This window comes from Phasianus colchicus, chromosome 3, assembly GCF_987193195.1.
Source record: "Phasianus colchicus chromosome 3, bPhaCol1.hap1.1, whole genome shotgun sequence".
Taxonomy (NCBI): domain Eukaryota; kingdom Metazoa; phylum Chordata; class Aves; order Galliformes; family Phasianidae; genus Phasianus; species Phasianus colchicus.
Genome location: NC_143438.1, coordinates 81,949,415 through 81,962,531, shown reverse-complemented (window position 1 = coordinate 81,962,531; position 13,117 = coordinate 81,949,415). Strand labels below are relative to the sequence as shown.

General features: G+C 38.8%; 1 protein-coding gene across 2 annotated transcripts in view; it reads left to right on the top strand.

The window, feature by feature from the left end:
* The first annotated feature begins 1,404 nt into the window (after positions 1-1,404).
* TAF2 (TATA-box binding protein associated factor 2) overlaps positions 1,405-13,117 on the top strand; it is a 57,740-nt gene continuing 46,027 nt past the window's right edge. The window contains exons 1-7 of one of the 2 annotated variants that reach the window (XM_031591163.2): positions 1,405-2,131; positions 4,051-4,105; positions 4,878-5,038; positions 9,993-10,111; positions 11,200-11,341; positions 11,695-11,926; positions 12,545-12,729. In XM_031591163.2, the coding sequence (XP_031447023.1) occupies positions 2,079-2,131; positions 4,051-4,105; positions 4,878-5,038; positions 9,993-10,111; positions 11,200-11,341; positions 11,695-11,926; positions 12,545-12,729 (947 nt within the window). In that variant the 5' untranslated portion in view covers positions 1,405-2,078. The remainder of the gene's footprint in view (positions 2,132-4,050; positions 4,106-4,877; positions 5,039-9,992; positions 10,112-11,199; positions 11,342-11,694; positions 11,927-12,544; positions 12,730-13,117) is intronic. The other variant, XM_031591164.2, reaches the window with a different exon arrangement.

The following is a 13,117-nucleotide window of genomic DNA, read 5'->3' as shown; positions in this document are numbered from 1 at the left end:
AAATAATTATACTTGTACAATTTCTGGATTTTGGGATTTAGCTGAATAAAAGCTACTTCCTGAGCTTTGGTTATTCTTCTGTATTGATGCAGGATTGATTCCCTGTGTTCCATATTTCTAAAGCATAGAAGTGTGCTATTTGACCAGTTGCAGAGAGGCTCAGCTGGGCTCAGTTCCTGGAAGAATTGCCTTGTTCACTGTCTGGTTTCAACAGCTGTGGTCCTTTCTTTTAATAGCACTGGTGTTCCCTCTCAGAGATCAACAGCAGTCAGAATTTGAAAACCTGAAGTTGTTTTCAATTTGACCATATGTGGTTCTTCAGTTGAAATACATAAAACAATTGATAGTCTTGTAGTCTGTGATATAACAGTATATTTATGCTAGGTCTTGTTTGTGAAACAAGAATTTAAGTGTTACAGGAGTAGTTCTGTATCACAATACTTAATGATTTAATATTATCTAAAGTGTTTTAACGTGTGATTTTTCTACCTATTGTTGACAGTATTTCTGGTGTGCTTTGTTAAAGGTTCAAAATGAGACACTGCTAAAGAAGTGAAAATAACCGAATTAGCTTCTTTGATGCATTAACTTTAACATATAAGCAAGTTTTGATTCATCTGCTTTAACAAGCAATTGCAGGTTATGAAGAAATTAAATTTTGTATTCTGGTAATTCTAACTCAAATCTTTCCACAGGGCAACTAGAGTGTGAAGGAAGAGTGACAGACTGCATCATTATTTTAATTTTTTTTGTCCCTGCCAAGTTTCAGGCAGCATTGTTAGTATCTTAAATTGGTTTTGGAATCAAAAGGCAGGACTGTAGTCTTTTACTATCTTACTATCGATCTTTGCTGGGTATGTCCTTGAGTTTGGCCCACAGATAATTCAACTTTGTGCATTCCAAGGGTCACATGTGTGAAAGCAACCAGGTTTTGGTGCTGAGGTGCTGGCTTTGTGCAGCTGGAGCCTCCCTGAAGCCGGGCACGTTACTGTCCCTCCGCATTCGTGCTACCCTGGCTGCACCTCACACAGCTGTCAGTTAACCTCGGCCTTGCCATCAGACCCAACACGCCGCCGGGGTTAACATTTCCCTTGGAGCGCTACTGCTGTTGCAATAAACCCACAATGCGGATGGGAAACAAAAAAGGCAGGCTCTTCGCTAGCACGGTTTCTCTATCCAGCTGCAGCAGAGATTCCCGCGGCGCCCTGCGCGGCTGGCGACCAACCGCCATCTTGCCGCCGCAGCGACGCACCCACCGCCCAGGCTGCGCGCATGCGCACACATCCCGCTCGGGGCTGCGCCAGAGGCGCGCAGAGCGCATGCGCCTGCACAGGACCTGACCTCCCCCCCCACGCCTCTTGGGTTACTTTCGGCGTGTTTTCTTCTTCTTTTTTTTTTTTTTTTTTCATTTATGGCTGCCTTAGAGAGTCACCGTGGCGCCGCTTTGAAAAACAAAATGTGTTTTCCGGAGATTTTGCCTTCTTAAAGAAGCAACGCTCCTTCGGGCTGTGACCTTTCACCCGGCGGGGTGAGAGGTTGCCGACAAAATGGCGGCGGCTGCCGCGGCAGGGCGCGTTGGCGGGAGGCGGCCGAGCTGCTGAGGGAGCCCCGCTCGGCCCTGCCCGGCAACCCCGGACGAGAGGGAGCCCAGGCCGGAGCTACGTCCGTAAGACCGAGCCGCGGGCGGCCCCGCGCCGCCTCTCCCCTGCCCCGGCCGGGTGTCCTGTCAGCGGGGCACTGCTGTGTCCGCCCGGCCGCTCCGCAGCCCCTCCGCGCTCAGTGCTCTCCATTAATCCGGTTGGTTCCCATAGCTGCCGTGTGAGCTGCTGTCGTGCCCCAGCAGACGGAGGGGTTGCGAGTTACCTCGTAAAGGGTTATGTAAAAAGACAGCGTTGTTGGCGTTGTAATCATGGTGCTGAGCCGAGCTGGAGATGCCTGACTCGTCAGTCACGGACCCACTGTGGAGATGAGGGATCGCCTGCAGCGTGGCACGGGGAAAAGCCGCGGGAGCCACCGAGCGAGGAGGATGCCGGTGTCCTTCTGACAGCCTGTGGTGTGTCGCAGTGCTGCTGGTCAGGATGAACAGGAAGAAAGGAGACAAAGGATTTGAGAGCCCAAGGCCGTACAAATTATAAGTATCTGTTTCTTAAAAGATTGTTATACTTAGGATCCTGATGCGTTTGGAGCAGGCTGAGCAGTTGTTTTCCACCTGAGGAGCTGAAACTCCAGTCTGGAGAAGCTTGCTCTCAGTGCATGCATCTTGTGGGGTTTGTCTTGTGTGATCTCATGGACAGAAAGGCTGTAAAGCATGCAGTCTCATCTTGCAAAGAAATTTACATTGTGCTCCTCAGAGCTTACAGATCTCTCCAGGCAGTATCAGCACCACAGATAATGCTATCACGTTTCATTCTTACTGGTGTGTCAGGCCCTCTAGTCTCACAGGCTTTTTAATGTATGAACACAAGTATATTTATAAATAAAAGCGAGCATTTGTGCTGAAGAGGTCTGAGCAAATGATCATTTTTTACAGTTAGTTTATAGCCAAATTATAAAGAAATTGGTTGCATGTGTCAGAGAATCTTCATGTTCTCATGATGTTCAGCTTGGAGAAAAGAACGCTCGGGGGAGACCTCATTGTGGCCTTCCACTACTTGAAGGGAGCACATAAACAGGAAGGGGAACGGCTGTTTACAAGGGTGGATAGTGATAGGACAAGGGGGAATGGTTTTAAAATGAGACAGGGGAGGTTTAGGTTAGATACTAGGAGGAAGTTTTTCACGCAGGGTGGTGATGCAATGGAACAGGTTGCCCAAGGAGGTTGTGGATGCCCCATCCCTGGAGGCATCAAGGCCAGGCTGGACGTGGCTCTGGGCAGCCTGGTCTGGTGGTTGGCAATTCTGCACATAGCAGGGGGGTTGAAACTAGATGGTCACTGTGGTCCTTTTCAACCCAGGCCATTCTGTGATTCCATGATTTGTGTACTTTTTTTATGTTTGTGATTTCCTTAGAAGTCTGTATAACTTTAAACAGAACGACTGATGGTATCATAGGGATTTTGGTATGTAGGTGATGTTTGAATTCACTGAATACTAGATTTTTATAATTTTCTTGAAGGAATTTTATTCAAGTCTCTCAGTTGGAGCCAAGTCCTTTTTTAATGCACAGTCATGAGTATATTTGTACAGTGTGTGACATGGCATAAAAGCTGTGTCAGTATAAGGCTGTATCTTCAGTCAGTATTCTGAAGTGTTGAATTGATTCTGTCAACTGCAGAAAATATATAGAAATAAGTTCTGGAAGTTTTTAAAAGTTGGAGTTACTATTTTATCTCTTACTTAGGAAATTAGAGTTTTATTTACCAGGAGTTCTAATATGCAACTCAAAACTTAAGTGAATGTGTTTGACTTGTTTACAGTACTGATCTTGATTAATATATCACAATTGTCTAATACATTTTTATAACATTCTAACTGTAAAAATGCATACTATAATCTTTTTTTGCACATCATACCCACTTAAGTAAATGATGTGTGAGAAGCAACTTACCAGGTGCTGCAGATTGCAAGTGTTAGGGCTGAGTCCCATGTCCAGTATTCGAATCACAGAATCACAAAATCCTGAGTTGGAAGGGACCTCTGAGGGCCGTCTAATCCAACTCCTCTGCACTGAACAGGGACACCACAGCTATTTGCCCATTGCTTTAATACTAGAACTTGATTTCAAGCTATCAGTAATGCTGTGTATTTACATACTGTTATACAATGTTCAAAAGCTTGTGGAGGTACCTTTGTATGTTATTAGTGCCATTTATATTGATATGATGCTGCACTTTGCCTTTATTGGAACTTTTCTGGCCTTGCATGCAGCATAAATTATTTAAGTGGGAGACATAGGGCATAGCAAATTCTCTCCTTATAAATACATGCTGTATGCAGAATTTGTCTATACCGTATACTGTATGATCACTGTTAATTTATAACTCTTGAAATATTGTTTTAAATACTGATAATTGTGCAAAACCTTACTTCTTTAATTTTTTTTTTCCAGCACGACTCACCAGGTAGTTTGTATCAACAACATAAATTTTCAGAGAAAGTCTGTTGTAGTAAGTATGTTTTAATAAAATATGAAAGAAGAAATGGAAAGTGTGGGTTTCCTTCATGATTTTAGAAGTAACAGCTGCACACACAAGCTGATTATGTTTATCAGCTTCTTATGCTTTCTCTTAAGTCTTTCATTTGTAGAGATGCTCAAATGAAATACTTCGTAATAGTGATTGTTCTAACCTCTGTGTGGAAAAGCTTTCTAAAACAAAGCTTTCCAAAGGAAAGTCGGTAATACCACAAAGCAATCTGCAGTCAAGAATTAACTTTTAACAGCGTTAGTTGGTGTTAAGGATAAAGTTATTCATAGCTTGCACGTGAGTTCATGAGATTTGAAGAGGCCTCAAGGCTTTGAGACTATTTGTGAATGTAGATGTATGGCTGAATGGAATCTACTTAGATTTTAAGAGTCATTGTTTCAAGCTTAGATGCCAAAACCTAAAACACGGGCATGAAAAAGGTTGGTAATAAACTTGATATCTAGTCAGCAGATGCAAATATTTTCCAGTAAAATAAATATAGTTATCAATCCTTTTCAAGTTCTGATTTTTATTATTATTTGTTTTGTAACTGGGAAAATTCACCTGGTAGATTACATGAAATAAAATGTATTTTAGACATATACAAGGAAAATACTATTTTTTTAGGTACAAAATTAATATTTTACCTGTGATTTTCCTCTGGAAATGCATTTGATTTGTTTTATTTTTAATATATCTTTGCTTGGTGAACTGGCAAAGATTTTAAAGGAAGTGTTGATTTGTGTTTTCGTAGGGCTACGTGGAACTGACAATATTTCCCACAGTTGCAAACCTGAATAGAATCAAACTTAACAGTAAACAATGCCGGATTTACAGAGTAAGGGTCAATGATTTGGAAGCAGCTTTCATCTACAATGATCCAACGCTGGAGGTCTGTCACCATGAGTCAAAGCAGTAAGTGAAGTGTTTTAAACTCCGTGGATGTTGTGTTTTCTTCTGTTGTGAAGCATCACCTATTGTATTAGCTGGTTTTACTTGTTGATAAAGACATTGATAAAAATCTCATGTCCATTTTTTTTTGGTAAGGGAAGCATAATGGCTATGTGTTCTCTTTTGACCTTGCTGAAATGGATGTCCATGTTTTCACATATTCTTTTGGATGGCTTGGTGGAGTTTACAGTTCTCAGAATTACTAAAGGCCTTTCACTGAAAGTGCTACAGCTGTTTAACAGCGGCTGATATGAAATGAGACTCTTCTGGGTTGGCAGGGACCTCCTGTGATCATCTGGAAGATATGAGAAAGAAGCATTTAAAACAGTCATAGCACTCAATTATGTTAAGAAATGAATCAGAAGAGATAATTGATGAAATCGTGAAACTGTTATCATTTTGTGGAGAAAGAACATTGTTTAGCATCCTAATGGCACAGTGGCACATCATAGCTTTTTAAAATTTTATTTCTTCTCCCAGTTATCCTGTTTAAGAGCAGTAAATGAAATCTGAAGGTGAGACGTGCCAGGTGAAACACAGTAGGCTGAGAGCAGACTGTGGTTTTCACGTATCAGAACTTAAAGAAAGCTTCTATCTTTCATTACTCCTGTTCATATAAACCTTTAATTAGCATACAAAATGTATTTTTAGCTTTTATGTCATTGATAGTTTGTCCATCAGTCTAAAATATCATTCAGATAAAACTGAAAGCCTTATTAGATTATTATAGGTCAGGTGTTGATTTCTTCTTGAGTCTTCCGGGCATCACTGCTTTTTTAACAGTCAGTACCTGACTGTCTTGGAAAAAAAAATGTTGAAAAGTTAGAAAGTAGTTCACTGTAAAGTATAAAACAATGTGTATAAGTTTGCCCACCGTACACAAGGTGGCAGAGAATCCCATTTAGCTCATGCATTTAAAGAAGGGATTGGAATCTTTTAAGTACTGCTTCCAGCCTGCAAGTAGTGTTGGAGCATATCCCTCTACACTGCTCTTGTAAGGCCCCATCTGGAGTACTGTGTCCAAGTCTGGAGCCCCCAGTACAAGAAAGACAGGGAGCTGTTGGAGAGGGTCCAGAGGAGAGCCACAAAGATGTTCAGGGGACTGGAGCACCTCCCCTATGAGGACAGGCTGAAGGAGCTGGGCTTGTTCAGCCTGGAGAAAAGAAGGCTGCAGGGTGACCTCACTGCAGCATTTCAGTACCTAAAGGGAGCCTACAAACAGGAGGGGAATCAACTCTTTGAAAGGGTGAGTGACAGCAGGACAAGGGGAAATGGTTTTAAGTTGAGGGAAGGGAGATTTAGGTTGGACATCAGGGGGAAATTCTTTACAGAGAGAGTGGTGAGGTGCTGGAACAGGCTGCCCAGAGAGGTTGTGGATGCCCCATCCTGGAGGTGTTCAAGGCCAGATTGGATGGGGCCCTGGGCAGTCTGGTCTAGCATTAGGTGGGATGGTTGGTGGCCCTGCATGTGGCAGAGGGGTTGGAGATTCATGATCCTTGAGGTCCCTTCCAACCCTGGCCTTTCTGTGATTCTGTGATCTGTTTGGGTCTTGTCTTAGACCTGTTGCTGTAGTGTTACAGCAGCTTTTGTTGTCCTCTTCTTCCCTGTTTTCACTGTAAATTCTAGCTTTTTTATTTCTGTCTGTATAAGGAATTTATTTTTCCAAGCTGTAGTATGCAGAAATCCTACAGCCTCTATTTGACTACTGAGACAACCACTCATGTCTCAGCCCCTTCACAGTTAAAATGAACAAAGGAGATATTTTATTCTTCTGTGTATTTGTTTGTTTGTTTTATTTTTGTACTGTTGTGTATACTGTTAAATAGTCACAGCAAAAAGGACTTCTGTTTTGGTCTGATAAGTGAAGTTTGTGGTTATCCTGCTCTTGCTGGGATATTTGCTTCACACATTTGTGATAACTGTGGTGCAGGTTTGAGAAACTATTGCATTTTAGTATTGCTTTGGTATAAAGGAAGACATGCCTTTGTATAGCTCACTAATGGACACATACTGCTTTCCTGTGTGTATGTACTCTATTCAGTATAATTTTAACCTTGAGCAGCATATACCTGTCCATTCATTAATTCATCAACTAGTTGTTTCGTTGGGTTTTTTTGAACATGAAGCTTGTAATTCTTAAAGACATTTTGATATCCTCCAGTTTTGATGTTGGTTTAGATGGAAGCAGCAGTAGCTGCAGAAAAGATCTTTGTGACAGCCTTCAGGGCATGTGTTGTACTAGTCTTTCATCTGAGAGGTCAGGGGTCAGCCTTTAACCAATGCACAAAACAGACAAGTTACTGGTGAACAAAGTGTGTGCTGCTTTGTGATTTGCTGCAGTAAATAACCTTCATTTCCACTGGTAGGATTCTTCATCTAGTTGTAAACTCATGATGCACTTTGTCATTGCTTAATCTCTTCCTAGCAGAAGTGTAGAGAAGTTTTGAAAAAGGGGATGGCTAGCACTTAGCTGCGGGCAAGAAAAGTTCTTTTTTCAATGTGACAGACGTTCAGATTGTTGTTTTATTAATAAATTAATAAGAAATGTACGTGCATAACATACATACATATAGCATGCAATATATTTTAGTTCTGTACTATGTTTTAGAGTAAGACTCCAGAAGTAAGTACTAATTTGTAGTTAGGAAGCAAAGTACAAGAGTAGTAATAGTAATGAATTACATATGGAGCAAAGATCTTATTTTATGAAGTTGATGCTGAATACTGCAGAAAGAAAGTTGTTTATAAACTGTGTGTTTGCTCTGCATAGCAGTTACTTAGCCCTGCTGCCCCTACTAGTGAGGAATGCAGCTGAAAGTTGGCATGGAGGTATTAGGAATCAGTGGGTAGCTTTAAAGAAATGTCTTTACAAGATTGCTCATTGTCAGTCAATCAACAGCACATTCTTGGTCAGTAATTAACAGTGTTTTGTGTCTATTCTGTTAATAAAATGACTCTACCAGGAAAACTCATGAATTCATACTACTATTTCACTGTGCACACTTTCCATTATGTTTATTTCTTGGGATGTAACTTCTGGCTTATGCTCTGTTTTTTGTTTAAAATGGTTATATCCTGAGAGTAGCCTAACCTATGAAAAGATTAGTCTGTGTTCCTAAGTCTTTAATGGATTCCTTTTACAATGAATCACCCATTTGAACTGGAACACTTCACAAAAATAGAAATATCAGAATAGACTGTTTCCCATAAAATGTTAAGCCCTCTGGAGTCTACCTTTCATGTTATAAAATCATAACCTTTTCCTGTCTATGAATCCATTGATATTTAAAATTTAACCACAAATTCATCATGAGACTCAAACTTGGAAAAAATCCTTACTGATGTACTGGAAAAGAGTCTCCTATTGACAGTCATGAATTTTCAGAACAAGTTTACATTAAAGTGAAAAATCTTTGAGACATTACAATCTATTAAAGTGTTACTGTTTTCTCTTGCTAATTTCTTTAATTAAGAAGGTAGTTTTCAGTCATGCAGTCTTTTTAAAATACAGTTTTCCCAATGATGTTTGTCTTTGTCGGATGCTGTTTCAAGTTAGCTTACAACAGTGTTAGTTGAGGTGGTTTTGGTGCCCCTGATAGTCTCCTGTGCCTCAGCATTAGCACTGCTCTGAGCCCTTGGTGAGTCATATCAGGGAGTTAAACCAACTGAAAGCTCTCTACCAAAAAAATTTAAGCTGGTTTGAATTCATCATATAGTTGAAGTATATTCCAGTAAACACATTCAACTACCTTTAGATGCACTTCAACTAAGAAAAAAAAAATTCATGGTTATGTATTGAAACTTAAGATTTAAGTGTTCCTGTATTTAGTCCCATTTCAGAAGCTTTCAAGCTAAATAGGCAAATTGGGTGCTCCTGCAATTCTCAGTCTTCGTAGTGGTACCAGGGAATGTGTGCATTATCATTGCCTAAGATCAAGAACTGGATGAAAATATGTCCTCACTATATTTTGGTGTTTGGCTAAGTTTTTCAGATGAGTAAGGCTGAGAATATAAGCATGGTATTTGACACGTATTGACTTCTGGGATGGTCTTGACATAGCTAATTACCCTTCATTCTTCCAAGTCAGGTACTGCAGTTTGGGTTGAATGCCATTTTCTTGGTGGGTGGTGAATACAGAGTGGTTAGATGAAAGTAAGTAAAATCCTGAAATGAGATCATGTCTGCTTTGTGTAGACTTGAGATTCCACGGAAAAATGGAGTTCACAGCCAAAAGTTAATTTACTCCATTGTGGTGCAGCACCACTGCAGAGAACTTTGTGCTTGACTGCAGCTCTGCCCCCACAGTTGCTGGATTCATCAGAGGTGCACAGCTAAATGCTCGGAATTCCTTTTGGAAGGCAGAGGTGATGAGTAACTGAAATACTTTCTCCTCACACAGAAATCTGTGTACCAGAGGATTAGAATTAAGAAAGACATCATGCCCATGTTTTGTAGAGTTAAAAATCCATTTTTAAAGAACATGAAAGCTGTAGCATAAAGATGCAAAAGCAAAGCTACTTCTGAACTTGACTGGTGAATCTTTTAGTATGTGAATATGATAATACTGAACAATAAGAAGATAGAATTCAGCTTGTAACAATAAACATGCCTATGTGCCTGTTCATTTCATAGGAAAATAGTTAATCTAAGTCACAACTAAAGTAATGATACTGCTTTAGAATGAAATGTGTTGTCAGCTGCTATATAGTCACTTAAACTGCTGTAACTCTATTGTAGAAATTCGTCTGCATCCAAAATAAATGAATGATTGCGATCTTTTCTTTTTAAATTGTTTCCAAGGACCAAAAAGTGCTATCCTTTTTACCCATGAAATTTGGTATAGAAATCATGTCACTTTAAAAGTTGTTTTATTGGGATCATTGTATACTTTAAGAATTAAACGGCTATTTCTGACAGGAGGAATCTCAACTATTTTTCCAATGCCTATGCTGCTGCAGTCAGTGCTGTGGACCCAGATGCTGGAAATGGTGAACTCTGCATTAAGGTTCCCTCAGAGCTGTGGAAACATGTTGATGGTAATGTAAAGACACTGTTTACTGAAAACTTAATGTAAGATGCCAGGGAATTGCTATCTGCGAGTTCGTATAGGAGAATAGGAGATCTAAATAAATAGAAATATCATTATGTTATTTTATGAAATGGTGATTACTGTTTTCTTTTGTTGTCACTCATCTTTCCAGCTGAAATCTGAAAAATACCTTTGTGATTGTTGGTAAAATCGAGAAGTGGTTGCAGCACCCTTTACAAACTCCAGGTGGTGCTGAGCCCAGAAATATACATGGGTATAATGGAGTGTGGTGGGTGCTAAATTATAAGTGTTTGAAGCTGCTTAAAGTATACATGAGTCAACAAAGAAAATAATTTACCAGAATCTCTCTATTTACATATTTATAAAGCTACATTTTTTTTCCCATCTCACTTTGAAAACATTTGTGCATTGTTGTCAGTTACATCTTACTGGGAAATACTTTTGTTATTTTATTGTAATTTTAGTTAAAGTTCCCATTGTGTTACCTGCAAACCTAGAAAGAAAAATATTCCAACAAGTATATTTTTTCTCAAAGTTGCAATGCCAGTTTATGGTTACACTTCTTGGCTAAACTTCTCTATTTGCTTGAATTTCTTTTCTTGCCTGTCTCTTCATGGGTGAGATTTCTGTGAAACTGAACCAAAGCAAAGACACTTCGGTCACAGGAGAAGCTTTAAATATAATGAGGTTTTAAAAAACTGCAAATTATAATAGTATATCTTTTTAGAATGTGCCTGTTACTTGCAGTTTTGGTAGAAAATTATTTCAGTAGTGTAACTTCAGCAGTGTAGAAACGAAACCACGATAAAGGTACAATAGCTGTATCTTTATTGTTGAGGAATAGGAAGATTAAATGCAACTCCAATTGAAGTTTTTATCTCATAAATTCATATCCTGTGAGTTAAGAGGTCACAGTTTTGTAAGCTCATGTATTTGTAAGGTGAACCTGTATGTAGATAAAAACGAATTAAACAGATAGTCTTGAAAGACCAGTAGTCTGAAACTGAATGATTATTCTGAAATAACTTTCACATAACTTATGTATGTTCTTTGATTTCTGTCTCGATGCTGCAGAGTTGAAAGTCCTAAAGGTGCACATAAATTTTTCTCTGGATCAGCCAAAAGGAGGTCTTCATTTTGTGGTACCCAACATGGAGGGCAGCATGGCAGAAAGAGGTGCTCATGTCTTTTCATGTGGTTATCAAAATTCTACAAGGTAAGAATACTGTCTTTGAATGTTAGACTACAGTTCCTATTTAATCTCAAAGTGTAGGAAATACAGTTTCTCTGAATTCTTGGTAAAGCTGAACACTTGAAAATTTAATTGCTGCTTGAAATGAGCTCACCAGTGTGAAATAGCACCCAACCATTAGGCTTTCTAGTCACTATAGCTCAGGAGGTAAAGAAATTTGCAGTGCTTTGTGAAAGCAGTGTATATTTATACATGTTACCGTATAGTAGAAGCGTGTCAGTGTTGACAATGTTAAAAGATACAGTTTGGAACTTGAAAGAAATATCATTTGTGAAACATAATTGTTAACCATCTTTGCCACACACTGACTTTCCTAGATTTTGGTTTCCTTGCGTTGATTCATATTCTGAGCTGTGTACCTGGAAACTTGAATATACTGTGGATGCTGCAATGGTGGCTGTTTCAAATGGAGATTTGGTGGAAACTGTATATACCCATGACATGAGAAAGAAGACATTTCATTATATGCTGGCAATTCCAACTGCTGCTTCTAACATCTCCCTAGCCATAGGACCTTTTGAAATTCTTGTTGATCCATACATGCATGAGGTAATAATCTTTATAGATATCTCCTTTTCTTTTTATTAAAGAGGTAGCTACTATTTTAAAAAAAAAAAAATCAGTCCTTGAGAAGAGCAAACTGATAAATTTCTATGGAGTTAGAGTTGTATAAAGTTGACTTGACATTACAAACCATTCTAAACTTCATTTCTGTGCTGAAGTTACCTTTTGGAGAAAACAGTAATATTGAAGGTTACTCATAGCTTCGGCTCTATTAGGTTGTCTCCTAAATGATAACACTGCTTCACTAGATGTTATGTGTCTCATTCATTATTATGTAAGAGAAAAATAATACTCCTGAAGACACTAGACTACAACGTCACAAAAAAAAAGTCAGGTTATGTTAAATGATAGACATCAGTAGGTAGATGTCATCTTTGAATACATTTTTAAAAACTATTGTTTGTTGTTACTCTCACAATTTAGGTAGATATCCTGGTGCACTTTTCTGCCATTATAATTACTATCATGGTTGAAAGTGCTTTTTTTTCTGATAGATTTGTATTAGTCGTACCATTTTTGGTTTTTTTTCTCTTTCATTAATTAATTTGATGTAAACAGATTTAAACATATTCACCAGTCCTGTACCAATTTTTTCCTTTGTAGGTGACTCACTTTTGCTTGCCACAACTACTTCCATTGCTCAAACATACCACGTCATACCTTCATGAGGTTTTTGAGTTTTATGAGGAGATTCTGACCTGCCGCTATCCATACTCCTGCTTCAAGACGGTTTTTATTGATGAAGCGTATGTTGAAGTAGCTGCTTATGCATCCATGAGTATTTTCAGGTTAGTATTTGAGAAAATGATGCTTTCTAAATCTGTGAGCATAGAAACTTTAAGACTACTGGGAAATACCTGATATTATTTTTATAGTCTGAGTTTTGGGTTTCCTACTATGAAAAAGCTGTCTTTTGACATTACAGACTTTAACAGCATTTCTCATTATATATTTTTTAAAGATGTTGGATTCACATCTTCAACAAAAAATTGGCAGAGGTTTTCTGATTTAGAAGCACCATGCATGAAATATTTAAGATCGGCTTAAATGTACTCATTTGATTATGTTTTGCTTTTCTTCAGCTGGGAGAGGGTACTCTGAATCCAAAAGATAAATTCTGTGTATATATAATAGATACACTGCCTAGATTAATGTTATTTAAAAAAAAAAAAAAAA